Source organism: Haliotis rubra, unplaced genomic scaffold (genome assembly GCF_003918875.1).
Source record: "Haliotis rubra isolate DU_JTF1 unplaced genomic scaffold, ASM391887v1 Scf404, whole genome shotgun sequence".
Lineage (NCBI taxonomy): Eukaryota > Metazoa > Mollusca > Gastropoda > Lepetellida > Haliotidae > Haliotis > Haliotis rubra.
This window is the reverse complement of record NW_025767085.1, coordinates 908,212-935,634: the sequence shown is the minus strand read 5'-3', so window position 1 is coordinate 935,634 and position 27,423 is coordinate 908,212. Positions and strand designations below refer to the sequence as shown.

The 27,423-nt window shown below is 39.4% G+C and overlaps 2 protein-coding genes across 2 annotated transcripts in view; both read left to right on the top strand.

Annotated features, from left to right (window-relative positions):
• Positions 1-9,942, top strand: LOC124287672 (peroxisomal trans-2-enoyl-CoA reductase-like). The gene is made up of 8 exons (XM_046724177.1): positions 1-132; positions 1,000-1,139; positions 1,668-1,833; positions 2,768-2,849; positions 3,451-3,547; positions 6,270-6,377; positions 6,828-6,942; positions 8,183-9,942. The coding sequence occupies exons 1-8, from the start codon at positions 6-8 to the stop codon at positions 8,263-8,265; spliced, it is 918 nt and encodes a 305-aa protein (XP_046580133.1). The 5' UTR covers positions 1-5; the 3' UTR covers positions 8,266-9,942.
• Positions 9,943-21,289: 11,347 nt separating this feature from the next.
• LOC124287681 (protein disulfide-isomerase A5-like) overlaps positions 21,290-27,423 on the top strand; it is a 44,552-nt gene continuing 38,418 nt past the window's right edge. Inside the window, exon 1 of the mRNA XM_046724187.1 lies at positions 21,290-21,388. Coding sequence (XP_046580143.1) covers positions 21,308-21,388 — 81 coding nt within the window. The 5' untranslated portion in view covers positions 21,290-21,307. The remainder of the gene's footprint in view (positions 21,389-27,423) is intronic.

The following is a 27,423-nucleotide window of genomic DNA, read 5'->3' as shown; positions in this document are numbered from 1 at the left end:
TCAAAATGGTGGTTCCAAGTTCAAAAGTCGCTAGTGTGTTTCGAGCTGGTCTCTTTAAAGACAAAGTTGCTGTGGTAACAGGAGGAGGAACTGGAATAGGAAAGGCCATAACTCTTGAACTCCTGTATCTAGGTTTGTAGAGGGAAAGCGAGTCAGTGCATGGCAGTGGTAAAGAAACAGGTCGGAGAATTCTGCTGGCTTAGCCGAGTGCCGCGATGGGGTCCAACAGTCATTGAGTCAAGACATGCCACAAATGCACGGTCACGTCTTGACAGTAGAACCTCGCCACGGCTCGCGGATAATGTCTATCCAAAACCTAACAAAACACTGATTCTTTCGTTTGTTTGAAAAGATGACGTGTGATTAAATAAACGGGGTTGTAACTGTGTTGCCTGAACGAACAATACGCGCTTTCAACCCAGTGCCAGGTTTTCCAGATGCAAGTCAGTGTACGGAGTTACGTCCCTTAGACTTGGCAGCAGACATGCAGTCGTTGTGTAATCATCATTGTGATTTGTTAATACGTTTTACTGTGTTTAAGTAGCATAGATCAGTTGTCAAAATGCAATCACAGGATTGGCCGGTCCAAACTTGATTATGTCAAGTCAACTATCACAACTGGAATTATTGCTGACATAGAAAAAGAAGGCAAACATGTAGGCTCTAATTTCTAAATTTAGATCAACTCTTGACTCTCTTCTGTAACAATTTTCTCTTTGTAATGCTGTGTACAGTGAATTTTAATTTGTATGAAAAATAATTTTGATAATTCTGTAACTAAGGCCTCTTTCTGATGATTGCATTTTCTTTGTCTTTTTTCTTTGAAAAATGTCTCTTGTCATTTTTCTTTTAAAATTTCATATATATTGGCAGTTCTTTCAAAACCATATCCCAGCAACTATACATGATACAAGAGAGATGCTCTTTATGGAACATTTGATTAACTTCAATATCTTCTGCATGTGAAATGATTCAATCATGTTTTGCATTGTTATGAAGGATGCAAGGTGATGATCGCTTCTCGTAAGACTGAGCGATTGGAGAAGTCAGCTGTGGAAATGTGCAAGCAGATAGATAAACAGGGACGTGGACCTGCACAGCTAAAACACATACAGTGCAACATTCGAAAAGAGGATCAGGTCAGGCTCATGATTATGTCAACATGGTTTCAGTTTAGATTCATAATATCTAAGCTATGTTGTATTTGTATGGTATCTGCAAACACCAGAAAGTGCAGAAAATGTAAACAATTAATAATTGTTTTGAAAGCTGAAAGTTACTTTCAGTTTGTTTGAGTTTTGTGGTTTATCTCTGTGTTTCACTTATGAGGGTCAGACAAATTATTATATATCAATTAAGTTATTCCATAAAAGTATGTAACTCATAATTTAATCAAAAAATGTTAAAAGAATTTAATATGAAAGAAAATAAACGTTTTTATTGTATGTTATCCCATATCAACCCTCACATTTCTTTTGTCCTGTGTCTTGACAAGAAAATATCGAAAAGAGTGAAAAAACCAAGATCTTAAAGGAACTATTTCTTCTTTGTAGAAGATGGAAATACTGTTTGTATGTTTTATCTTACTGTCTCATTTTATGTAACGGAAGAAATAAAACACATGTGGTCTAAAGCAAATTGTCTAATCAGTTTGAGCATGGTTTCAGGTGAAAAATCTGATGTCTGAAACACTTTCCGCCTTTGGTAGGATAGACTTTCTTGTTAACAATGGAGGAGGACAGTTCCCAAGTCCGGCCTCCAACATCTCCCTGAAGGGCTGGAATGCTGTGGTGGAGACCAACCTCACAGGGACGTTCCTCTGCTGCAGGGAAGGTACATATCACAGATTTATCTTGACATAATCTAAAGGCTGATGTTGACACCAGGTCTGCAGTAATTATCAGAATAAATCCGATTGTTAATATCATTTTCACTGAAGTGATGGCAAGGCAAATATGACCCTTTTTTATGCTGATAAGGAAGAAAAGGCATTAATTGTTACTTAAACATTAAAATAATTACCTTGTTTTGAAGGGTATGGCTCGGTTTTAATTTTATTAGTACAGTGAAACCGGTTCCTGTTGCCTGATGTGCACACTTCGAAACCATCATTTAGTAATCATTCAGTAGCAATCTAGGCCACATATATTGTTAATGTATTTCCATCTCCCTAACAACTGCCTGCAAAAAGTTTCTCAATTTGTCATCCCTCAAATTTTCTAAAATTAATACTCATATGTAGCTTCTGTAGACTAACATTTAATCCCTGAAATCAAATCGTTCTGTCTAAAGTATGTAGCTACAAATGAAATACATATAATCCCAATGAAACCCAGAACTAGCGATTGCAATACCTGCCTGCCCGACCGCCCGGGACAGGGTTTTTTCAACACGGACTGCCAGATTCTCAAATTCACCTGCCCACCAGTAAGGTGAAAATTTAGACATGTGTATGAAGATATTTTGTGGGCAGGTAAGTTTAGTCAGGGCTTGCAAGTTTTACATCTAACCGGCCCTGTGGTCTGGCTGAACTTTTTAGAAGTTTCATACCCTGCCAGAACAATTCATAATTTCAGCCTTGAGTCCTTTAATTTGTTTCCATCGGCATGGGAGACGGATAACTTATGTACCTGCGCGTTCACATTTATTCTGTGTTTGACATGCCTTTAATCAGAAAACATGCTGTGTATTGTAAAACAAAAAGTTCTTGAAAATGAGTTTACAGTTACTGTGCAGTATATAGACAGTTTTCTGTCGATGGTTGCAGTCTACAATCAGTGGATGCAGGAGCATGGAGGTGTCATCGTCAACATCATCGCCGACATGTGGAAGGGCTTCCCATCAATGTGGTGAGCAAGCTACACTGAATACATGGCTGACTGACAACACTAGAGCTTGTACACTTTAATCATTTGCCACATAATTACTATTATGTCTAGACGATATTTTATACCTTTGTGCTGTTTTTTAAACCCTTATGACAGTATCATACTGTTGTTGTTGGCGTTGATTCAGAAACTCGTTTTGATTGGTGCAGAGGTGTATGACCCCACCACTACATCTAGCTAAACAACGTGGAATAACTGAAATACTGTTTAGAGCAGCATTAACCCCGCCTCACTCACTCGAAATAATATATGAATTTGCTCATAGGTCTGGATGAATCATTGAATGGTCTGAAACTGAAATGTGAAATTTTTGCTCCGACATTACATCCTCATACAACTATTACTTACGCTGATTTGTTTAAATCATTCATGTAATTTTGTACCTGAATATTGGATAAATGTTTTCTTGTGACAAAATGTATTGCAGCAGCTCAACACTAACATACCTGTAAACTGAACTTATAACAAGATATCAAATTATATCAAGTGTTCTTTTCATTGTTTTATACCTTGACTCATGGGAATTTCTTTTTTCATTTTGGAATTTTTTGTGTGTATACAGTCACACAGGTGCTGCCCGATCAGCTGTAGACAATCTCACCAAGTCGCTGGCCATTGAGTGGGCATCTGATGGTGTGCGAGTGAACTCTGTAGCCCCTGTGAGTTATACTGACATAAACTGTTGTATTGTACAGTTAAAACTCAGTGACATTGGGGTACTCATACTCTATCTCAAAGTCAGAATCAGATTGTACTTTGTAACTGGTTCAGGACTGAATGTATCATGTAACAGGTTTGGGACAGAATGTATCATGTAACTGGTTTGGGACAAATGTATACTGTAACAGGTTTGGGCCAGCATGTATCATGTAACAGGTTTGGGACAGAATGTATCATGTAACTGGTTTGGGACAGAATGTATCATGTAACAGGTTTGGGACTGAATGTATCATGTAACAGGTTTGGGACAGAATGTATCATGTAACTGGTTTGGGACAGAATGTATGTGTAACTGGTTTGGGACAGAATGTATCATGTAACTGGTTTGGGACAGTATGTATCATGTGACAGGTTTGGGACTGAATGTATCATGTAACTGGTTTGGGACAGAATGTATCATGTAACTGGTTTGGGACAGTATGTATCATGTAACTGGTTTGGGACAGTATGTATCATGTAACAGGTTTGGGACAGAATGTATCATGTAACAGGTTTGGGACAGAATGTATCATGTAACTGGTTTGGGACAGAATGTATCATGTAACAGGTTTGGGACAGAATGTATCATGTAACTGGTTTGGGACAGAATGTATCGTGTAACTGGTTTGGGACAGTATGTATCATGTAACAGGTTTGGGACAGTATGTATCATGTAACTGGTTTGGGACAGAATGTATCATGTAACAGGTTTGGGACAGAATGTATCATGTAACAGGTTTGGGACAGAATGTATCATGTAACTGGTTTGGGACAGAATGTATCATGTAACTGGTTTGGGACAGAATGTATCAACTGTAACTGGTTTGGGACAGAATGTATCATGTAACAGGTTTGGGACAGAATGTATCATGTAACATGGTTTGGGACTGAGAATGTATCATGTAACTTTTGGGACAGAATGTATCATGTAACTGGTTTGGGACAGAATGTATCATGTAACTGGTTTGGGACAGAATGTATCATGTAACTGGTTTGGGACAGAATGTATCATGTAACAGGTTTGGGACAGAATGTATCATGTAACTGGTTTGGGACAGAATGTATCATGTAACAGGTTTGGGACAGAATGTATCATGTAACTGGTTTGGGACAGTTTGTACAGATGTATCATAACTGGTTTGGGACAGAATGTATCATGTAATCATGGGTTTGGGACAGAATGTATCATGTAACAGGTTTGGGACAGAATGTATCATGTAACTGGTTTGGGACAGAATGTATCATGTAACAGGTTTGGGACAGAATGTATCATGTAACTGGTTTGGGACAGAATGTATCATGTAACTGGTTTGGGACAGAATGTATCATGTAACTGGTTTGGGACAGAATGTATCATGTAACTGGTTTGGGACATGTATGTATCATGTAACAGGTTTGGGACAGAATGTATCATGTAACTGGTTTGGGACAGAATGTATCATGTAACTGGTTTGGACTGACAGAATGTATCATGTAACTGGTTTGGGACAGAATGTATCATGTAACAGGTTTGGGACAGTATGTATCATGTAACTGGTTTGGGACAGAATGTATCATGTAACTGGTTTGGGACAGAATGTATCATGTAACAGGTTTGGGACAGTATGTATCATGTAACAGGTTTGGGACAGAATGTATCATGTAACTGGTTTGGGACAGAATGTATCATGTAACTGGTTTGGGACAGAATGTATCATGTAACTGGTTTGGGACAGTATGTATCATGTAACAGGTTTGGGACAGAATGTATCATGTAACTGGTTTGGGACAGAATGTATCATGTAACTGGTTTGGGACAGTATGTATCATGTAACTGGTTTGGGACAGTATGTATCATGTAACTGGTTTGGGACAGTATGTATCATGTAACTGGTTTGGGACAGTATGTATCATGTAACTGGTTTGGGACTGAATGTATCATGTAACTGGTTTGGGACTGAATGTATCATGTAACTGGTTTGGGACAGTATGTATCATGTAACTGGTTTGGGACAGAATGTATCATGTAACTGGTTTGGGACAGAATGTATCATGTAACTGGTTTGGGACAGTATGTATCATGTAACTGGTTTGGGACAGAATGTATCATGTAACTGGTTTGGGACAGAATGTATCATGTAACTGGTTTGGGACAGTATGTATCATGTAACTGGTTTGGGACAGTATGTATCATGTAACAGGTTTGGGACAGTATGTATCATGTAACTGGTTTGGGACAGAATGTATCATGTAACTGGTTTGGGACAGAATGTATCATGTAACACAGTATGTATCATGTAACTGGTTTGGGACAGTATGTATCATGTAACAGGTTTGGGACAGAATGTATCATGTAACTGGTTTGGGACTGAATGTATCATGTAACTGGTTTGGGACATGTATCACTGGTTTGGGACAGAATGTATCATGTAACTGGTTTGGGACTGAATGTATCATGTAACTGGTTTGGGACAGAATGTATCATGTAACTGGTTTGGGACAGTATGTATCATGTAACTGGTTTGGGACAGAATGTATCATGTAACTGGTTTGAGACAGTATGTATCATGTAACTGTTTTGAGACAGTTTGTATCATGTAACTGGTTTGGGACAGTATGTATCATGTAACTGTTTTGAGACAGTATGTATCATGTAACTGGTTTGGAACAGAATATGTCATCAGTATTGTCTTGTACTTGCAGGGAAGTTCCATCTTCTCAGAGACTGCTGCTGCCAACTACGGAGATAAAAATCTTTTTGCCCGCAACATTCCTTTTGTGCCTGCAAAACGTCTCGGAACTACAGAGGAGGTAAACCCCCACAGCCCGTTTAGACATACATCAAATATGTATGGTTAGAACGCTATGATACACACTACTTTCAAATTGATTAAGGTATAACAGGTTCAGCTTGTTGGTGATGTAAACTGGATGCATGCATATTGTTGAACTATATTTATAATGGTATTGATATTGATACATTACACGTCTCTATGATGCCATATCCAGATATATCTACTCATATACAGCACACAGGGAGGTGAGCATATTGCCTACAAGCTTGAACACCAGAATAAGACCTAGAAGCTCTAGGAGTTGTGAGCCTCAGTATAGGACCTATAGACTTTAAGCTGAGTTGTCAGCACTGATATTGAACCTACTGGCGATAGGAGTTGTAAGCACCAATACAGAACCTATATGCTAGGACTGTAAGATAGGGAGGGGAAAGGACCTACACGTCATGTTTACCTACGTCCACAGATATCTGGGGCTGTGTGTTTCCTGTTTTCTCCGGCTGCATCCTTCATCTCAGGAGAGAGCCTTAAAGTGGACGCAGGATCAAGCATCTACCCATCTATGACCTGGGAAATACCAGGTGAGTCCCCTTCTGTGACCAGGGTAATACCAGGTGAGTCCCATTCTGTGACCTGGGTAATAATAGGTGAGTCCCCTCTGTGACCTGGGTAATTTAGAGGTGAGTCCCCTTCTGTGACTTGGGTAATACCAGGTGAGTCCCCATCTGTGACCTGGGTAATACCAGGTGAGTCCGATTCTGTGACCAGGGTAATACCAGGTGAGTCCGATTCTGTGACCTGGGTAATACCAGGTGAGTCCCCTTCTGTGACCAGGGTAATACCAGGTGAGTCCGATTCTGTGACCTGGGTAATAACAGGTGAGTCCCCTCTGTGACCTGGGTAATTTAGAGGTGAGTCCCCTTCTGTGACTTAGGTAATACCAGGTGAGTCCCCTTCTGTGACTTAGGTAATACCAGGTGAGTCCCCTTCTGTGACCTGGGTAATACCAGGTGAGTCTCCTCTGTGACCTGGGTAATACAATGATGAGCTCTCAGTGACCTTAGAAGTTCCAAGTGTGTCCCCTCTATGAATGGAGTAATACCAGGTGAGTCCCCTCCTTTGACCTGGGTAATACAAGGTGAATCTCCTTCTGTGATTTGGAAAATACCATGTGAGTCCCCTCTATGACTGCCAAAATACTAGTTGAGTTTCCCTTTATGACCTGCAGAATAGTGAAGTGAATCTTAAGCTATTTTTCACCTAGAGAATGCCAGGTGAGTCCCCTGTATGACCTGGAGAAAAGCTGATGAATGTCTACCTGTCTCTGACGTACAAAATAACTGATAAGCAAAATGACAGGTGATTCAGGTCTATGGCAGGGAGTATTACCTTAGGTCTATTGCATGGAGAATTACCTTTTCTACATCTTGATTTCTTCAAGAGGTTCCAGCCCATTTTTCAAAATGGTCACCTCTACAATGATATTCAAATAATCATCTGTGTCCATTAATTTGTAGTCATGTGGCATATGCGTAGATCTACTACTTGGGACTGAACATGTTCATTGGTTGTGACTTGACTGTGTTAACACTGTCACTGGCTAAAGGTGAACACTGATTTTGATGGACACAGAGTTAAATCTCCATATTACATCATCATTGACACAAAGCATTTTAATGGCTCCAGGGAATATTTCATATTTTAACCATTTTATGACTCTATTTGTATTTTTATCTAACAAAATAAATTATGGATGCTTGCAACATTGCTTGATAGCATATGACTTGTTGAGAAATCCTGCTTACAATTTCGTGGTTTCAGAGCACAAGAAACTGCCTGCATATCGCTGGGATGAAGATGATGATAGTAACGGATCTCAGAACACCCCGAAGTCCAAGTTATAACATATGATCAATAATCTGAAAATAAATATTCAGTATTTGACAACCTGATCTATCTACCAGTATCTCCCAAAAATCAAACAGGAGGTTGTTTGTTACTGTGTCCATGTTTAAACTGATTTAGGCAAAGACATCCTTCAGAATACATGTATATTATAATAACCGGATAGCTCCATGTTGAGGCAAGGGCGGTGCATTGGCAAGGCCTTTCAATACATAGCGATACACGTGTCTATATTGTGATAGGTATTATCATATTTTGGGAGCTGAAGTGTGTGACAGTGATTGACACTGATTTTCTCTGGAACCTAACGTAGATATTATCAGCACTGCCAATTCAAAGTTATCGATTCAGGGGAGATAACAATATGAGAGAAATATGTCATTCAGTTGTGAATCAATTTCAGTGTAAATTTCTGGTTAAATGCTAAAATAATAATGAAACTAGGTATTTGTTTTTATTTGGTATACTTGACCCTGACAATATATTGCAGTATGTATCATTTGGACAGTATTTTGCTGTAGTCCACTGTTCTTAAACACTATGCAGCTCTTCTATTAATGTTTTTAATTAGATTTTTAGGGATTTTTTTAATAGATTTACATGATCAATATGCAAGGGAAGGAAAATACAAAGAAATAATTAAAAGTTTTGACATAATTTAGGTTAATTTCTTTGACTCAAATCTAAGAATATTTGCAATCAAACAAAGCAAGTCTGTGATTTTTGTTTTGCAACAAGTAAATAGAGATTTATGTTTAGAAGTAAATTAGTCTTACTTAAAACATTGTAAAAATAAAATGAAAATGGCTCTTCAGATTTCCAACTGTGCCAAAATCTTAGTCATGTGTTTATAATTTTCATAATATAAGAATAGTAAAGGAAAAGCTTGTTACATGCTTTGGACTGTCACAAACTTGGACTTGGAGAAACTTTCTCCTGTGTCTCATGTGTGCTGGTGATGATGGGTGGTCTGGCTTTCTGAGGCACTGCCAAAACTCTAGTCAGAGTGGTATCCCTTGAGGGCCACTGGGGTTGTCTAGTAGTTAAAGTATTTGCTCATCACGCCCAGATTCAATTCCCCACATTGGTACAATGTGTGAAGCCCATTTCTGGTGTTCCATATTGCTGGAATGTTGATAAAAACAGAGGAAAACGAAACTCGTATCCATTGGGCATATCTGAAACCAATTATCTTGAGTTCTATTCCAAGCGCGCCCTGACCTGATGTATTAACCAGGGATAGGACAAATTTGTCCTGAGTATTGTTGATATGATAATAATGTAGGTTGGTATAATAGACTGGAGGATGGAATGCCAGTGAGATGTGTGTGTGTGCATGTGTTTGGTGTGTGAGGGAGAGAGGGTGGGGTGGGGTGGGGGGACGTTTGGGGAGTGTGCATGTAAGAGTTAGTGATTAAGTCAGTTTAAAATGTTAAATGTGAAATTATGTCACATTGAATGGTGGCACAATATGACACCGTCCTGACACCAATCTTACTGGATCAGAGCCCCTCCCCACTATCCCCAGGCTTTGATTAATGTACAGATCAGGTATATTTCTATTATATACTTGAGGTGAGTAATATCCAACTGCTGAATGAACACAGTTTGTTCCTTGATTTGTATTGAATTGTACAGACATTGTAATTCAAGTTAAAATAAATACACAAGGATTATTTGCTGAAATTGAGTGTCTTTAATTGAGTGTTGGTGTGTGCCGAATAAGTCACGAGCCGTGAAGATCCGGGTTAGAATTGATCTTCAACAACCTATGCTTATGGTAAGAGTCCACTAACGGGTGATCAGGCTCGCTGATATGGTTGACACATGTCATCGTATCCAAATTACGTAGATCGATGTTCATGCTGTTGATCACTGGATTGTCTGGTCCAAACTCGATTATTGACAGACCGCCGCCATATAGCTGGAATATTGCTGAATGCAGCGTTAAACAACAAACCAACCAACTAACGAGTGACGGAGACAAGATGGCTTGCTGCCCCCACCGTGATATATATGGAGGCCCTCTTTTCTCACCCACCTGTCAGGCCGAAGTGTTCAGATTGAGATCTACAGATAACATATTTATCATAATAAGCGCAACAGATTTTGATAATTGTTGTGCGGGTGTGTTCCGCATTGTGCAGGATGACGACTTTTTGTAGTACCCGGAAGCAGATTAGACTTGTAAGTTATAAACACCTGTGGAATAGTTTAGCTATTAGGATCTATATAGGTTGTATTATAGGTGCAAGCAGGCTACTTCACTTTATAATTGACAAAGATAATTGCCAATCTAGTACACTTGTTATACCATACAGCTAAATTTGTTGTGATATTGAAACAATATATATAGTATGACCAGAAATTATTGAGAAGTTTAGGAATATGTTTAGTTGGATTTCTAGTATAAAAACGTTGACCAGCTATCAAGTTTCATTCAAGAGAGACAACTCCGTTAATCCTTTTTCATTAGTTTGTGAAGAGCTATCCCCCTTTGTTTACCTGCTTGCAGAAGACATTTTCAGTGATCCTCAGTATGGATGATTTAGAGAAGAGGAAGTTGATTTTAGAGTATTATAACAAGGACATCAGATCAGCTAAAGTGATTTCAAGTAGAACAGGCATCCCTTTGTCCACTGTTTATCGTGTTTTGAAAAATATTGCAAATGGATATGGCATTGAGCAACAGGGAGGTGCAGTTAGGCCCAGAAAATTGACTGTCGGTGACAGGAGGCGGCTTGGTATTTTATTGTTTCTAAAAACGAACGAAGGAGTTTAGTAAACTTAAGGCTGGATATGATTGATAGGGGAACTGTGGCTGTTTGTAGGGAGACAATTAGAACTGAGCTGCATGCAATGGGTTGGCAGAAAGTCGAGGAATTCCATCACCGATCATGAAACCTGAACAAAAGGAGCGAAGGTTGAACTGGTGCTTACAGCATAGAAATTTTAACTGGGACAATGTGATTTTCTCAGATGAAAGTTCTGTGTGGCTGTTTCCTAATACACTGAAATTCTGGACCAAACAAACTGAAAAACCTTTGTATCAGCGCCCAAAGTACAGTCCGAAATTCAACGTGTGTGGTGGCATATCTGGGTTAGGGGCAACGCCCCTCTGTGTATTTGAAGGGAATATGAACAGTGAACGGTACACAGATATTCTCGAGGGATATTTACTTCCATCTGCTCACGTGTTCTATGGAAATTTTTTGATTTTCCAGCAGGACAACGATCCAAAACATTGTTCAAAGCATTCACAGGCCTGGTTTCGGACCCAAAATATGACATTATTAGATTGGCCAGCTATAGCCCTGACCTAAATCCAATAGAAAATGTTTGGGGACTTATGACGGAAAGTGTCAATAAGAAAAATCGGACAAATATTGCTGAAATGAAAGAAGAGGTGGTCCGATATTGGGACAGCATGGACCACGACTTTCTAACTTCATTGATCAGTAGTATGCCCCTCGGCATTGAAGCCTGCATTGCTGCCCATAGTGACTTGACAAAATACTAACTGTTCACCTGTCTTTGAATCTGGAGTTATTTTCTGCTAATATTCACATTTAATACGTGAGTAATGAGTGAAAACAAAAATAAAATTACAATCTTAAATTCTCAATAATTTCTGGTTGTACTGTACGTGTGAGTGTTTGTGAGCATAAACTAATAAACCTTTGCCGCTCAGCAACATTCCAGCTACATGATGACTGCCTGAAAAACCTGATAGGATAAGAATGGACCAGACAATCCCGAGATGTTTAAACCAAGCTGACCACGTCGAGGCGCATTGACACAACCAAGTGACCCAGCCAGACTTCAGTAGGTATTAGATGTTGGGGATCACTGGGTACACAACACACACATTCACCTGAAGCAGCTTATACATGTAGATATAGCATATCAGGGAGAATGCCAGGTGTAAGCTGCGAATCAAGACTGGACACAAAATGACAAATTCTCAACAATGTCACAACCTTTATTAAAACATTAAACAGCCTCCGTGGTCGGGTGGATAGAGCGTCTGTCGGCGCCGGTCGCTAGTTCTATACCCAGTCGTCATGCCAAAAGATATTTAGATAGCTCTGCAAACGTAGCCCAAGTACACATGACCCATGATGATCCAGTTAGAATAATTTTTTGTCTGCAGTAACTCATGCTTGTCCTAAGAGGCGACTGACGGGATCGGGTGGTGTGGCCCGCTGACTAGGTTGACACATGCCATTGTACCCCAATTGCGTAGATGCTCATGATGTTGATCACTGGATTGTCTGGTCCAGACTCGATTATTTACAGACCGCCGTTATATAGCTGGAATATTGCTGGATGCAGCGTTAAACAACACACACACACACACACACACACACACACACACACACACGTCCTAACCACATGTCAAAGGATTACCTGTGGAGAATTTAAAACAAACAAAAATAAAAAATCTTGTACCACTTCGCCTAATGTTGACAGCTGTGTGGCACGTGCTGTCGGATCTGTTGACAGATGTGTGGGGCCCCTGCTCCCAGCTGCAGCTACTATACGATTGTCACATTCGCTACATCGGGAACCACCAGTAAATACAGAAATACAAATGTCTCAATAAAATGTGGTCGACGTCAGCTATGTATTTCCGTGTTCAAATGTATTTTGGAGTAATTATCTTTCGTCCTCTTTCGGGTAAGTCACGAAAAAAACAAACCCGCACAATATATTTCCTGGTTGAGGTAATGTCAAGAAAATAGAAGACACTGTAACAGAATGACTATGCATCTTCGGAGTTGCCTTTTACAGATATTAAAAATCTATAATTGGTCTATATCTTGATCGTATCGATCCCGGACAAACCTGTAACAGCATTAGTTTTTTCGCTGTTTATACTTAAAACAACCTTAAATGGAGCAAACAGGAGCCACCAGATGACAGGCCAAGGAAAAGAAGACCGAGTGTCACAACACAAGAAGAAAGGCGAATGTCACAACACAAGAAGAAGATCGAGAGTCATAACACAAGAAGAAAGGCGAATGTCATAACACAAGAAGAAAGGCGAATGTCACAACACAAGAAGAAGATCGAGAGTCATAACACAAGAAGGGTGCCGAATGTCACAACACAAGAAGAAAGCCGAATGTCACAACACAAGAAGAAGATCGAGAGTCATAACACAAGAAGAAAGGCGAATGTCATAACACAAGAAGAAAGGCGAATGTCACAACACAAGAAGAAAGGCAAATGTCACAACACAAGAAGAAGATCGAGAGTCATAACACAAGAAGAAAGCCGAATGTCATAACACAAGAAGAAGATCGAGAGTCATAACACAAGAAGAAAGCCGAATGTCATAACACAAGAAGTAGATATAGTGTTTCATAACATAAGAAGAAGATCGAGAGTCATAATTAAGAAATACAGTTCGCTCTACCACCATGTATAGTGTGATAAAACAAACTTTCACCCTGAACTATTATAGTTAAAGTACGAGGACGCTTGCGATAATTACAATTAATTTAAGGCAGAAAACAAACGACGGTGTCGGTGACCTAAATTAAGAATCCCCGCACAGGGATAACTGGCGCGCTGTTCTATTAATGTGTCTGCCCCCCTACGTTAAGACGAACGTTACCAGAAAAAAACAAATGATAACAGTTTGATGCACGGTTTACGTTCGGATTAAATATCTTCTCTGAATTATTTTAATTACATCTGTCATTAACGTAAACCATATAGGGCAATATGAACGTCGCATTTCTACCACCAACGTAAGTTTAGATCATTACATCCAGATGAAGCTGAGTAGTCAAGCGACATTCCACGATTGCAATGTGGGAACGTAAACATTGCGAACGTTACCGTGTCGCTGAAAACTTGTGAGTCGAATTGACACATTTTAACCGTCGTAAAACATAAACGTAATGTTTCCACCAGTGATGTTAGCTGCGTGAAGCAACTGCAAACCAAGAAACGGGATGCAACGGAGTAGTTTACTGTAGGAGGCCGTACGAGGCGATGACAACTGACATGCATCGTGACGTCGCTTACATTGTGACGTAATGTAAAATGGTTCGATTACGGGACGGCACACTAGAATGGCGCAGTGACGGGATAACGTCATTCAATTGTTACGTCATCAAAAAACTATACCTGTATTATGTCTTTCAGTGGCATTTAGAAGTTGTACATTGATGTCCAAGATATTTTTATGGATTAAACTTCTTTTTGTGACGTCATAACTCAGTTATGACGTCATAGTGACGACGTCATAGTCCTAACTGCCAGTTCACCTGATGAAGGGACCTGGAATGGTCTCGAAACGTTGTGAGAGAAATTAAAAAAGAAGTTTAATCCATAAAAATATACCTTTATTGTCTGATAATGTATTTTTTTTCGATTGTTCTAACCGCTAGGCATCTTAGAACACAAGAAGAAAGCCGAATGTCATAACACAAGAAGTAGATAGTGTTTCATAACACAAGAAGAAGATCGAGAGTCATAACACAAGAAGAAGACCGAATGTCATAACACAGCAAGTAGATAGTGTTTCATAACACAAGAAGATGATCGAATATACAATTCGACAACACAAACAACAGGTTCGTGACGACAACGCCGACGACAGCAACAACACCGTGTTACCCCATAAGTCGATGGCCGTTTAGACGTCTGTATGTACTTCAGGTATCACAGCCTCTCGTCTCGTCGTCAACAGGTACTGCTGACCCCAACACTTCTCAGACTGCAATACTCAAGAATTGTACGGCGTTGACAAGCAGATGGAGCTGTTCACGGATGAAAGTCGTTTAGTTCTGCAACAGACTGAAGGGAGAGCCCTTATGTACAGATGTAGAGGGGATGGCCTGGCACCAGGAGCTGTCCAAGAGATCCACTCATGGACGAGTCGACGTGATAGTATAGCGAGGCATTTCTTGTGACCTCCAGGAAACGCGCTTTTCCTCATAAATGTCAACCATAACGCTCAAGGACGTAACGTTCAAGATCTCCAGCCACTCCCATTGCCAATTTAACGTGGGGGCCCCAGGAATCAATTCCGTAACGCCAAAAATAAACCCCAAGGACCCGAGCAGCACAAATCTATCTAAACAACAATCTGCAGGTCCTGTCATGTCTTGCGTGTTCCCTACATGTAAAAGACCAACTGACTTCTTTCAGCGTCACTTGAACAGACAGACAAGAGTCTAACAGCAGACACCTTTACACAGAATTTAGCTCCAAAACACTAGAGTAACATTGTAAAATCCCGTGTGACTTCATCGGGCGCCGACAGCTTCACTGTGACGAGGGGCGGTGTGGTAGCCTAGTGGTTAAAGCATTGGCTCATCACGCCAAAGACCCGGGTTTGATTCCCCACATGAGTACAATGAGTGAAGCCTATTTCTGGTGTTCCCTGTCGTGATATTAATGGAATATTGCTAAAAGCGGCGTAAAACCATACTCACTCACTCCTATGACGACGTGTGGCAGCAAGCAATAATTGCAGGTGATATAATACTCGCGTTATTAGTCATCTAGAACGGTAGCAGAAAACATTTCAGTTTTACAGCAAGAGTCTATATCCTTGTCAGTGTGAAAAGTCTTTCTGTAACCAACGTGTGGTTTCGGCACATTTCCACCTGATTCGTTGTGCCGTATGGCTTAAATCATACTATCAGTCCCTGTTGTACTGGTTTATGTGTACGAGATAACCGTGACGTAAACACTAGACCCAGTCAGCCAAACGTAAAACTGTCGTGCACATATTTTATTACCAATAAGCCAATTGACACACGAAGCCCTCATGTGGCTCAGCGATGAATAAATGTGCGTCATTACCGTTCTGTGGGATTGGAAAACGGGATATCCAGTATGTGATGTGGGCGGCCATATTTTGTCTCTTTTTACTTCATTTTCTTTCTCTTTTTCAAACTTCTTATGAATGAAACCAGTTGGTAACTGAACAAGCGACTACTTCAGTTCTTACGATGTATTGTTTCATGTGAAGATACTCCGTGACTGTACAATCCCCAGGGAGTTGAAAAAGTATCGGAAAGTACGATAGTGTCCTATGACTGGGGATAGTAATGTACGTAGCGCCGTGAGCAAGCAATGTGCCTGGATATGAGCGCCATATAAGCGGAATATTACTATTACTATTACTATTCTGCTACTGTGTTGTACAGTAAGGCGATACGAGTCGCCCATTTCTCTCTAACTGTTACTTGCGCACCAAACGCTCCGAGGGTCATGGTGTAGGTTCGCTGCTGAGGTATGCGACGTAAGCCTCGGTGACATTGTGAGAAATGTTACATAAAACACCTATCCCCAATTAAGATGTGGCTCGTGCGAAATGTGTAAGCAGTATGGGGAACAAAGCGACTGCAACCTAGATGCATGGGCAGCACAATACGTGAATACAAGAAAACTATTTGCGTTGAAACAGATATCAAGTGGAGTCTTCTCACCACATTTAAATTTGACGTTTACATAAATAAATATTAGTGAATAAACATACATTTCTGACGGCAACTATGACTCATTTCCCAGTTAAAAGGCAGCTGGATTAGTAAAGGCATGCCTTTCTCAGTGACGGTGACCTAAATGAGTTAAAAGGTGTGACGCAACTGGCTAGTCTGGACATAGAGAGGGAACCGCTGTTTCCAAACACTTTGGCATTTATATTTAGTCAAATATTTAAAGAAAGGTTCCACCGGGTGTAGTCAGTTACTAACATACGTTTAATATATATTAACATCGTATTATGAAGCAGTTGATAAGCATGTGTAAGTAGGAAGAACAAGAGTTCGTGAGTGTACCTCACTAATACCACAAGGCTAATATATACTATCCATAAACTGATTCGTGTCTTCATCCTATAACTGGGCCGGCGGGATAGCCTAGTGGTTAAAGCATTCGCTCGTCACTCCGAAGATCCGGGTTCGATTCCTTACATGGGTACAATGTGTTAATCCCATATCTGTCCCACGCGCCGCGATATTGCTGGAAAGTGCTAAAAGTGGCGTAAAACTCACTCACTCACTCATCTTGTAAGTGAGTGAGTCGGGTTCTACATCGTTTTTATTGATATTCCAGCAATATCGAACCAGCGGACAGCAGAAATGGGCTTCATGCATTGTACCATTGTGGGGAATCGAACTCGATCCTCCGCCTTGATGAGCGTCCGCTTTTACCAGTGAGTTACCCCACCTTCTCTTTCATCCTATACGTCGTCATATGAGCGAAATATTCTCAAGCACGACGTTAAACGCAATTTCACCTCACCTCACCTTCATCCTATAAAGAATTTCCACAGTTGTAAATGCGCGTTAATCTTTATAATACTCCCGACTTTGATGAACTATTTGCATAATATATAAATATGTCGTGTCTTCAGATCCCATGATATGGATACGTGGGTTTAGGAACGCGGTTGTCTGTAAATACATTATCGCTGTTTCCCTTCACTTGGACATCCATTGATAGATGTGGACAAGTATATTTACTTAATGTTACGCAACCGATTTTCCAAAAAGAGGATAATCAAGACAATTCAAGTGACATAAAACATTCTGGAGCACGTTCGCCTTGGGACGATGTATTCAACTGAACCAGGTTTAGAGATCTAATAATTCCTTTCTCTGTATTGAGTATGGATCCATGTAAAAATAATTTGTGGTTGTATATTTCACGCCTGGATATTCCAGTCGTATGGTTAAGCATGTACACACAGAGGCGTCTGGGTTAGACAAACCATGTGGTTGATACCGCGAACAACGTATACAACGGGATCCACTGTCACCGAGCCTCATCACCAGATTACATTTCCATTTGTCTCCAAAGAAAGCTAACACAAAACAGCAGACCAAATCTATATAGATTTAACCCGGATCAACACCGGGAGTATACATAGTGATTGACTTAAATATATTTTAGCCATATAACGAGGGAGTATATTTATTTAAGCATTCGCAATGATAATTAAACCCATGCTGTGTCTCCCTTCCTTTGGCCTAATAACCGAGTTTATGATAAATATATGTTTTTACGATGGCCTGAAGTTGACCTAAGTTTAGAATATGATAAGAGTTTGGAATCCGAATTATAGCATTTACAAAACATACGCACCCCGCACTAACCGACTAAATCCGCCCTTGTGCATGGTGCACATGAGACAAGCTGAATCCTGAATCAATGAAATTACAATATGAAACAGAATCTTATGAATATGTGTAGGCTACAGTTACCCTTTAAATTCTATCTGGTTAACTGTATCTTGGCCATATATTCAAGTAAAATGTGTATGTGCGTGCGTGCGCGCACGTGTGTGTGAAACATACAGGCGCACATTCACTGGCAATTACAGATAGGTTACAACAATATATCTTTAGTTTAGAGTTTAACATTTCAATTGTACGGATAATCACAACAGCAAGATCCAATATGCATTCCAAATAGATAAATCAAATCGGAATTGGATTACACAGCTGATCCTATTTATAAATATAACTAACTAGAAATCCTCCACATATTGAAGTTTATAATTAGCTATGGCCAGCTTGTCCTGTATACGAGACAATGTCCCGACCAGACACGCTGGGAAAGCTGAAGGTCAAAAGCATGCAGTATGACAATTAGAGATTAAATTGAAAGAAAAGCTTACACTGGAAATAGATATTTTAAGACATACCACGTTAAAGTATGAAACATAACACATATTCTAAGTTATATACTCTATTCTTATTGTTAAATGTACGTGTAAAATGTACTTAGCTAAATAAATGGCAGCATAGTATTAAACCTTTCTACTTAACACACTAACTAATCTTTATTATTTTAGCTGTGTGCGCACGTACAAATACTTGACTCTGACACATGCATCTGAAACTGATTGATGATTGTTTCCGTTCATTAAGTTCAAATATAAAGACGGCATTTGAAAGGGGAAATACATACGTGCATACATAACTCTTTCAAAACTTTCAAAGGTTCTAACCAGGAAATATATGGCTATTTGTTACAACTCTTCATGAATCAGTATCACAGGAAAACGTCACACAAATAGTATATATGAACATTCTTACCGTAAAATTCTCATTTATATTTTTAAAAATCTGTCCATAAAAGAAAGTCGCATAACTTACAGTGTTCGCACAAAGTTGTAATATTTAAGTATCTGGATTAATGCTATATAGATAACTATGCGAATATGCATACGTATGTGTGTATTCCCCGACCGCGTCATACCAAAAGACGTTAAAATATGGTACTTGTTGGTCCCTGGCGCTCGGCATTATTGGGTACAACAATCACTGGTCGGCTCGGAGTCAGTATAATGTGTCTGAGTGGGGTATTCATTCTTCACTGCGGCATGGTATCTCAGTGGGCTAAATATATATGAGCGAAATATTCTCAAGCACGACGCTAAACCCGAAATTCACGTCACCTTCGTATGTGTGTACGTGCGTTATATTTTTAGTAATATTTTTGCATGTTGGCAAGAACCGTATATGGTAAATTTGTTACAGTTTGTTGTGTTGATAGAACGACAATCCCGATCCTGCAGGATCCCGATAAGGATCCTGGTGGTTTAGGGTTCTAATCCAATTAAAGGTCCTACCCAAACATTTTCAACAAAATTATAAATAAACGTAAGTAAAGACGTTTAAGGCATAATACAATTATTGAGACCGTTCCAAACGTATTCCAGAGTCATCTCTACTGGGTGTCAGTTAAAATGGCGCGACAATAGCACTGAATTTAAATGTAAGCGATCAGCTGAAAGGTATTTGAGATTGTCCCCGTCTACAGATGTGTAACATACATACTTGTGTTCAATAGTCTTAATGTCATATACACAACACGGTATCTAGAGTTTACCGCAGTATTTAAATTTATTTAATTGTTGTTTAAAGCCGCACTCAGCAATATACCAGCAATAATAATAAATAATCGAGTCAAGAGTAATTAGTTAGGATTATAGTAATCATCGTGTGATTCTTCCAGTCAATATCTTATAAGTTCTATATACGTATGTCTACATGTTTGAGACAGATATATACAAAATAGAATGATCTAAAATGAGAAATTATCCCTGAAAAAATATATATTTAAAGTCTACATTGAACGCTAAAATGAATAGGAGGTAGGAAGTAGAATATTATAGGTTTAGGTATTAATAATTTTGATAAATATCCCAAATACCACCAATAGCTCGAGTGCAGAACTATATAGTTGACACAAGAACTATGTACCTGTTAGTTTAAATGATTCTGTGAGATAAAGGAATTATAATAATGAAAAATATTATCAATTGTAATTACGGCCCACTCTGTAACAATTACAGGGGAGGTGGGGTAGCCTAGTGGTTAAAGTGTTCGCTCGTCACGCTGAAGACCCGGGTTCGATTCCCCACATCGGTACATTGTGTTAAGCCCATATCTGGTGTCCCCCGCCGTGATATTGCGGAATATTACTAAATGCGGCGTAAAACTAAACTCACTCTCTGTAACAATTACAAAACATTCCATTCAATAATGCATTCGGTTTCGTTATATGTGAGCGTTGGTATATCACTTCTGTAAACCCAGATATTGGCGTTTTGTCATAAAACTTATAAAGAGACCAGTAATGTTATCAGTATATTTTTATCACTCTTATTGCATGTTGACGGCTAGCAGTTAAGTATAAGCTGTTTTCTTTATGTAAACGTACTTTATTATTATTTTAGGAGAGCCGTACTTACACACAGAGACTCACAGATAGACCTAATCATAGATACTTTAGAAAAACGCCTGAACCATGCTTTTGACAGCATTAATATAGCCGAGTGGCGTCAGATAGGCATACTGGCAAATATAGTTAACTCGCTGAAACATAGCAAGAGGACTTATTTATTGATTTAATTAGTGGAATTGTGCATGTTGTGTCTTGAACTGTATGCTTGTAGTGCCACGTGGGTTTAATATTTTATCAATCAACGGATGGGCCGGGAGATAACGCAGCGTGCCCATCACCAATGGAGACTGTCATTGGCAATCTCGAGCACTGCGCATGCTCATAACTTGGAAACATAACGTGGCATCAAACATGGCGAAAGGACACACAGTGCTCCTGTTCCTCAGCATAATTCTGGTGAGGCATTTTCATTTGACAATAACTAAACAAACTGTACATGGAAGTAGTGAAACATAGTACCATTACAAATGCAAATTTCACTTTCACTGCACTCCCGGAATGCCTCGTGCAGTTTCGTGGAAACTTAGATCGCGGTACCCCTATGCACGACTAATCCCATCTAACAACAATCAACCGGCATCTCTCGGCCTAATGCGCTTGTCGCGGTTGTGTATGAAGATGAATGCGACGATTCCGGGGTCAGATTTGTGTTTGATTTTGACAGTTGATAAAACTTTACTTCATCTCCACGTTCGTTGACATGTGAAAACGTGAAACACGTGAAGTACTACTATTATGACGACAATTTGTATACATCCCATCAGGAGGATGACGTCTACCGAACCCAGTCTAGATATTCTTTGCTCTATGGCGAGAAACAAATGAAATAAGTGACAATTTGATGATAGTTGTGTAAATGAAACATGATGTATGTGAAAAGAAACAGTTTAAAACTTCATATAGAAAAATGTACATTGCTCCAGCCATTGTTTTATACTTTAATTCATGTACATATGACACGTTTGATATGGTGTAATACATCGATCAGCATCGAACACAGCATCGGTCACAGGTCATCTCATACTCCCATTTGGAGTTTAGAATTATTTCCAGGTGCATCAATAAGCACAGTTTTATCAGGACTGCGAGGCTAGTACTGCCAGATAATGGGTGGATATTTCAAGTACATTGTATGCACATAGGCATGAAGATGTACATATGTACTTTTCAAATTGAGTGCCAGCAACAAAATTTCCATAACTAAAATATATGGTTTGATATGTTTCTCTTCAAATCATGCAATCAGTATCTTTGTTAATGAGGTGAGGTGAAATTGGGTTTTACGTCGTGCTTGAGAATATTTCGCTCATATGACGACGTGCATGCGTGTGTATGTGTATGTGCGCCTGCTTGTACTAGCCCAGACTGAAGCTGGTTTTATAGTGCTAGCCTACTGAGATACCATGCCGCAGTGAAGCATGAATACCCCACTCAGACACATTATACTGACTCCGAGCCGACCAGTCCTTGTTGTACCCATTAATGCCGAGGCCCAGGCAGGGACCAACACGTACCATATTTTAACGTCTTTTGGTATGACGCGGTCGGGGATCGAACCCGCGACCTTCCGCTCTCCGGGCGGACGCTCTATACTATACACCACGGAAGCGGTCTTTTTGTTAATGAAGCCAACATTAGGGCTGCAATGAATCAACTAATATAGGTGAATGTGTTATATATCATAAATATTGGGTAACATTTACAATAAGAGATCTGCAGTTCACATATTATTGTTGCATTCAGTGAAACAACAAAATAAATTTGTTGTTAAATTTGGACCATGTTGTCAGTGTTATTTTATGACGACAATGGCCAGTGACCACATTAATGTCAAATTAAATATAGAAGACTGTTGACTATAATCCTGCCTGGCTTGGATATATTGCATTTTGCATATCTCACTTTGTTAAACAACTCCAAATTCAAGTAACAATACCCCTTTTTAAAACATTCGTGACTCTTGATTCTGATGATTATGAATATTCTGTTGAATTGAGGGATATGGTTCGATTCATCGAACACTTGAGTGAATAGTAACAGCCCTAGTCCACATGAATTATAATTCTGTCAGCTGTTGTCCATTGACAACTTTTATGGAACTGCTGGTTTAAATATAGATTCGTATAAGCTTAGGCTCAACTTAAGACTTTTTGTATAATGAATGTTGTTTAACAAAATTCTAGATAATCTGTTGTAATTGGTAAGTTTACCTCTACCAATTCATTGACATTGAAGGTGGTGGGGTAGCCTAGTGGTTAAGGCATTTGCTTGTCATGCTGAAGACCGGGTTTGATTCCCCCCATGGGCACAATGTGTGACGCCCATTTCTGGTGTCCCCCTGGTGTGATATTGTTGTGGTATTGCTAAATGTGGCATAAAACTAAACTCACTCACTCACTCAATGGGATTGATAATACAGTCATTAATTATCCCCCGCCGCGCGTTTAGTGCGAAGTGGGGGATATAGTATCAGGCTCCGTCTGACCGTAGGTACGTACGTACAAATTAGAATATCTGAAGAACCATTGACTAGATTCTTTTCATACTTGGTACCTAGGTGCATCACAGTATAAGAAAAGTCCAAGTCAGGTTTGGTGACCTTGAGCTTCATTTCACCCTTGTTACCCTTGTCAGCGAGATATCTCAAGAACCATTTACTGGATTTCTTCATATTTGGCACCAAGCTTCATATAGGGAATGTGCAGGCCCAGTTGATTTTGGTGACCTTCACATAATTTTTAAGGTCACGACGGCACTTTGAAGATTTCGGCATGTTAACCTGCATGTTAAGCTTGTCAGCGAGATACCTCAAAAACCAATCACTGGATTTTCTTCATATTTGACGCCAAACTTCATCTGGGGAATGCACAGGGCCCAGTCAAGTTTGGTGACCTTCACATTATTTTCAATGTCATGGTGACACTTTGAAGATTTCAGCATGTTAACCTGCATGTTAAGCTTGTCAGCGAGATACCTCATGAACCATTCACTGGATTGTCATTATATTTGACACCAGGCTTCATATAGGGAAGGTGCAGGGCTCAGTCGAGATTGGTGACCTTCACATGATTTTCAAGTTCACAGCGACACTTTTAAGATTTCAGTATGTTAAGATTGTCAGCAAGATATCTCAAGAACGGTTCACTGGATTTTCTTCATAGACTTTCAAGACTTCTCTTGAATGTTTTTTGATAATCCATTTCTCTATTACTGTTTTTTGCATATTTCATACACCATGACATTCATGTCAACGTCAAAGAGAGTCTTGAAAATATTTGTGTGTTTGAACAGCTACAGAGCAAGATATCAAGAGAGGTTGACTGGTCATGTTTTTGTTGACATTTAACTTCATCTTAAACTACGACCTTCACTTTCGTTACTCTTTAATTTTGATTTGATAATTTGCGGCAGGGGATTATGTCACCTTAGTGACAACTGCTTGTTTCTAAATGCCCTTGTGTATAATAAACATTGGCTTATATGGATTTGAGATCTCCGTTCATGCACCAAGAACCAGGGATTTACATGGAGTCCTGTATTTGACTCGTACCTGGGACTCATACTCTTAATTTTCGGGTGTCCTGGACAACAAAATGGGGGTCCCAGACACTTAAATATGATTATCAATACTGTTGTGTTGTGTATCTTGATCATCACATTGTTACAGTAATTAAATTGCAAATAATACCATAACCCAGCTAGTAGCAAACTCAGTGATAACTTATTGTCACTTGATTGGAATTTTTACAAAAAGTATTTGGACTTTTTCTGAGTCCCTGTGGAAGCGGTAATAAATTTGGTTGCGTCCATTGTCAATTTTTATGCGTATAGGACGCAGTAATTCCTGTAAATCCCTGAAGAACTTTTTGGGCATTGCCACTGGCACCTTTTTAAGCCAGCTAATAATTCAATGCTGAAATCTTTACCTATAATCAATAAGATGGTTGTGAGCACATGCATTTAGGACTGAAGTCTGTAATCATCATGCTCATGTCGATACAACATAACAAAATATTGTCAAGGCAGAATCGCCTTCATGGTGACATATGAAGTACCCACAATAGCCTGACAGTGTCATTATCTGTTGAATGATGTATGATGCTTTTATCTGCAGTTCTCCAATCTCTGGTTCAAGTGACATGACCAAAGGAGTAGTGCCCCGACAAGAATCAAATATTCATGAATTATTTGAAAAGGAGTGTTTTTACTTGAAATCAGTTTTCTTTATGAAAGTGAGATATGCAAAATGTAATATATCCAAGCCATTATTGGGGCAATATGAAAGACAAGACATGACAGCCTGGCTTGGAGAAGGATTTCAGAAAACAAAGTAATGTTTGAGAAACTAACAGTAAATTAATTTGACATATGTCTGACATATGTCTAAATTTGGACCTAAAATGTCCTTGGTTGGTTAGAATTCAGACCCATCATTGACAAGGTATCCCTTTGATACCTCACCTGTGAAGGTCCGGGTTAGCATGAACCTTCAGTAACCCATGCTTGTCATAAGAGCCGACTAATGGGATCAGGTGGTCAGGCTCGCTGGCTTGGTTGACACGTCATTTGTTCCCAATTGCGCAGATCAATGCTCATGATGTTGATCACAGGACTGTCTGGTCCAGACTCGATTATTTACAGACCACCACCATATAGCTGGAATATTGCTGAGAGCGGCGTAAAACTAAACTCACTCACTCACCTTTGATATCTGGGTTGAAGTTGGTGTTTGTTACTGAGACTCTGGATACTGGATTAGAACAGGTCTCTTACCCTCTGTTGCCTGTCAATCTGTTGATTGTTGACCAAGCAGGTTTGCTTCGGGAACAATTTTTTACATAAATATAGATGAAGAATGATCAAACTGGCCTGTTTTGTAGGAGTGTTCAAGTGAAAGAACATTTATTTTATCAAATCAGGGCTCGAACTTCCACAGCAGCAGAGAAAATTGAGATAAGAATAGTTTATAGTATTTCACATTGGAATAAAATTTCAGGGTTGATGGGTGACTGGAAACACAGAAAACTATACGGACATCCTAATATTGCTGACACAGCTTTTGCTGTATAATGTACTCCCCCACTTCTGAATTACAAGAATGGAATTCAGGCTGGGATATGATCTTATGGTATTGTTGTGCAGCTATAGTGGATTGATTGAAGTGTAACATGTGTTCGCTCCTCTCAGCTGATGTATTGAGGTTGGCTGGTCGCTGGTCATTAACTTGTACTGTACGCACAAATGGCATTACATTAGTCAATGCTAATAGGTTTTGAAATTCCTTGTAAAAGAGTGACATTTCATGGAAAATACAAATCTTATCAAACCCCTCAAATGCTAAACCAACCCCTTCAACTTCTAAACTCACACCCTTAACTTCTAAAACCGCCCCGTCAGCTTCTAATCCCATTCCCCCAGCTTCTAAACCCACTCTCTCAAGTTCTAAACCGACCCTTCAACTTCTAAACCCACCCTTTCAACTTATTTAGATACTTCCACTAAACGTATTGCTGAAACCACTCAGCTGTTAACTTTCCCTGCCCCTTCAGCTCTTTGGCATGGACAAAAGCCCATTTCTGGTGTCATGAGTTGACAAAATTCTTTCGAATGAGACAGAGTCACTATTAGTCTGCTAAAGCCCTGAATGAAGCAGGAATTTCTCACTGGGGCTCCATTTCAATTGAAATGGGTTTATTTGTTACTATCAAAATTATATATATTCAGGGACTAAGCATTAGTCTAAGTCATCTTGGGACAAAAGGCCCTGGACTCCAAAACCTAAAACACTAAGAAAATGTCAAGGAAACCCCAAGTAACTCCTGATTACTTCTTGTGTCCCACCTCAAAGTGCTTAGAAGGCACAGTAAACCATATCACTGATTGACTTATGTTCTGAAGTATTTCCTTTCGTCTCAATGACATTTGCACAGGGTACGATTCAATTTTTTGTCACTACTTGCACCAGGTGCAACCAAGTGAATTAATCAGGTTGCACCATCAAAATATTGTCTGCACCATGTTATAAACAACCCTGTCACTGTCGCCGACAACTGACGATTCTTTATCAGCAGATGGGCAGGATATTCATAACCAACTTCACTATCTCCAGAAACATTCAGATTACTCAATTTCTGAAAGGATGTTTTGATAGATTGCTGTTTTTTGACGAACATTTTCATTCATAGATTTAATTTCTTTTCTGCTTGGCTAAATCAATGTGTCCACCATTACAAATGCTGAATTACACAGTGACATCTGACCATTCATGGTATGTAACATAACATTGTGTACAGTGTGTGGTGTACGTGACTAATTTATGGCATGTATTCAGACTTGTTTACATTTTTTTGTTCAAGTTATTGATTAACCTGATAAACATGATACGATAGGACTTGCTCAATAATGGAAATTATACCAGTAACACTGCGGCC

Coding starts and splice junctions, on each gene's coding strand:
- LOC124287672 (XM_046724177.1), top strand. CDS start 6: ATGGTGGTTCCAAGTTCAAAAGTCGCTAGTGTGTTTCGAGCTGGTCTC. Junction 1,140..1,667: donor ACATTCGAAAAGAGGATCAG/GTCAGGCTCATG, acceptor GCATGGTTTCAG/GTGAAAAATCTGATGTCTGA. Junction 3,548..6,269: donor GAGTGAACTCTGTAGCCCCT/GTGAGTTATACT, acceptor TTGTACTTGCAG/GGAAGTTCCATCTTCTCAGA.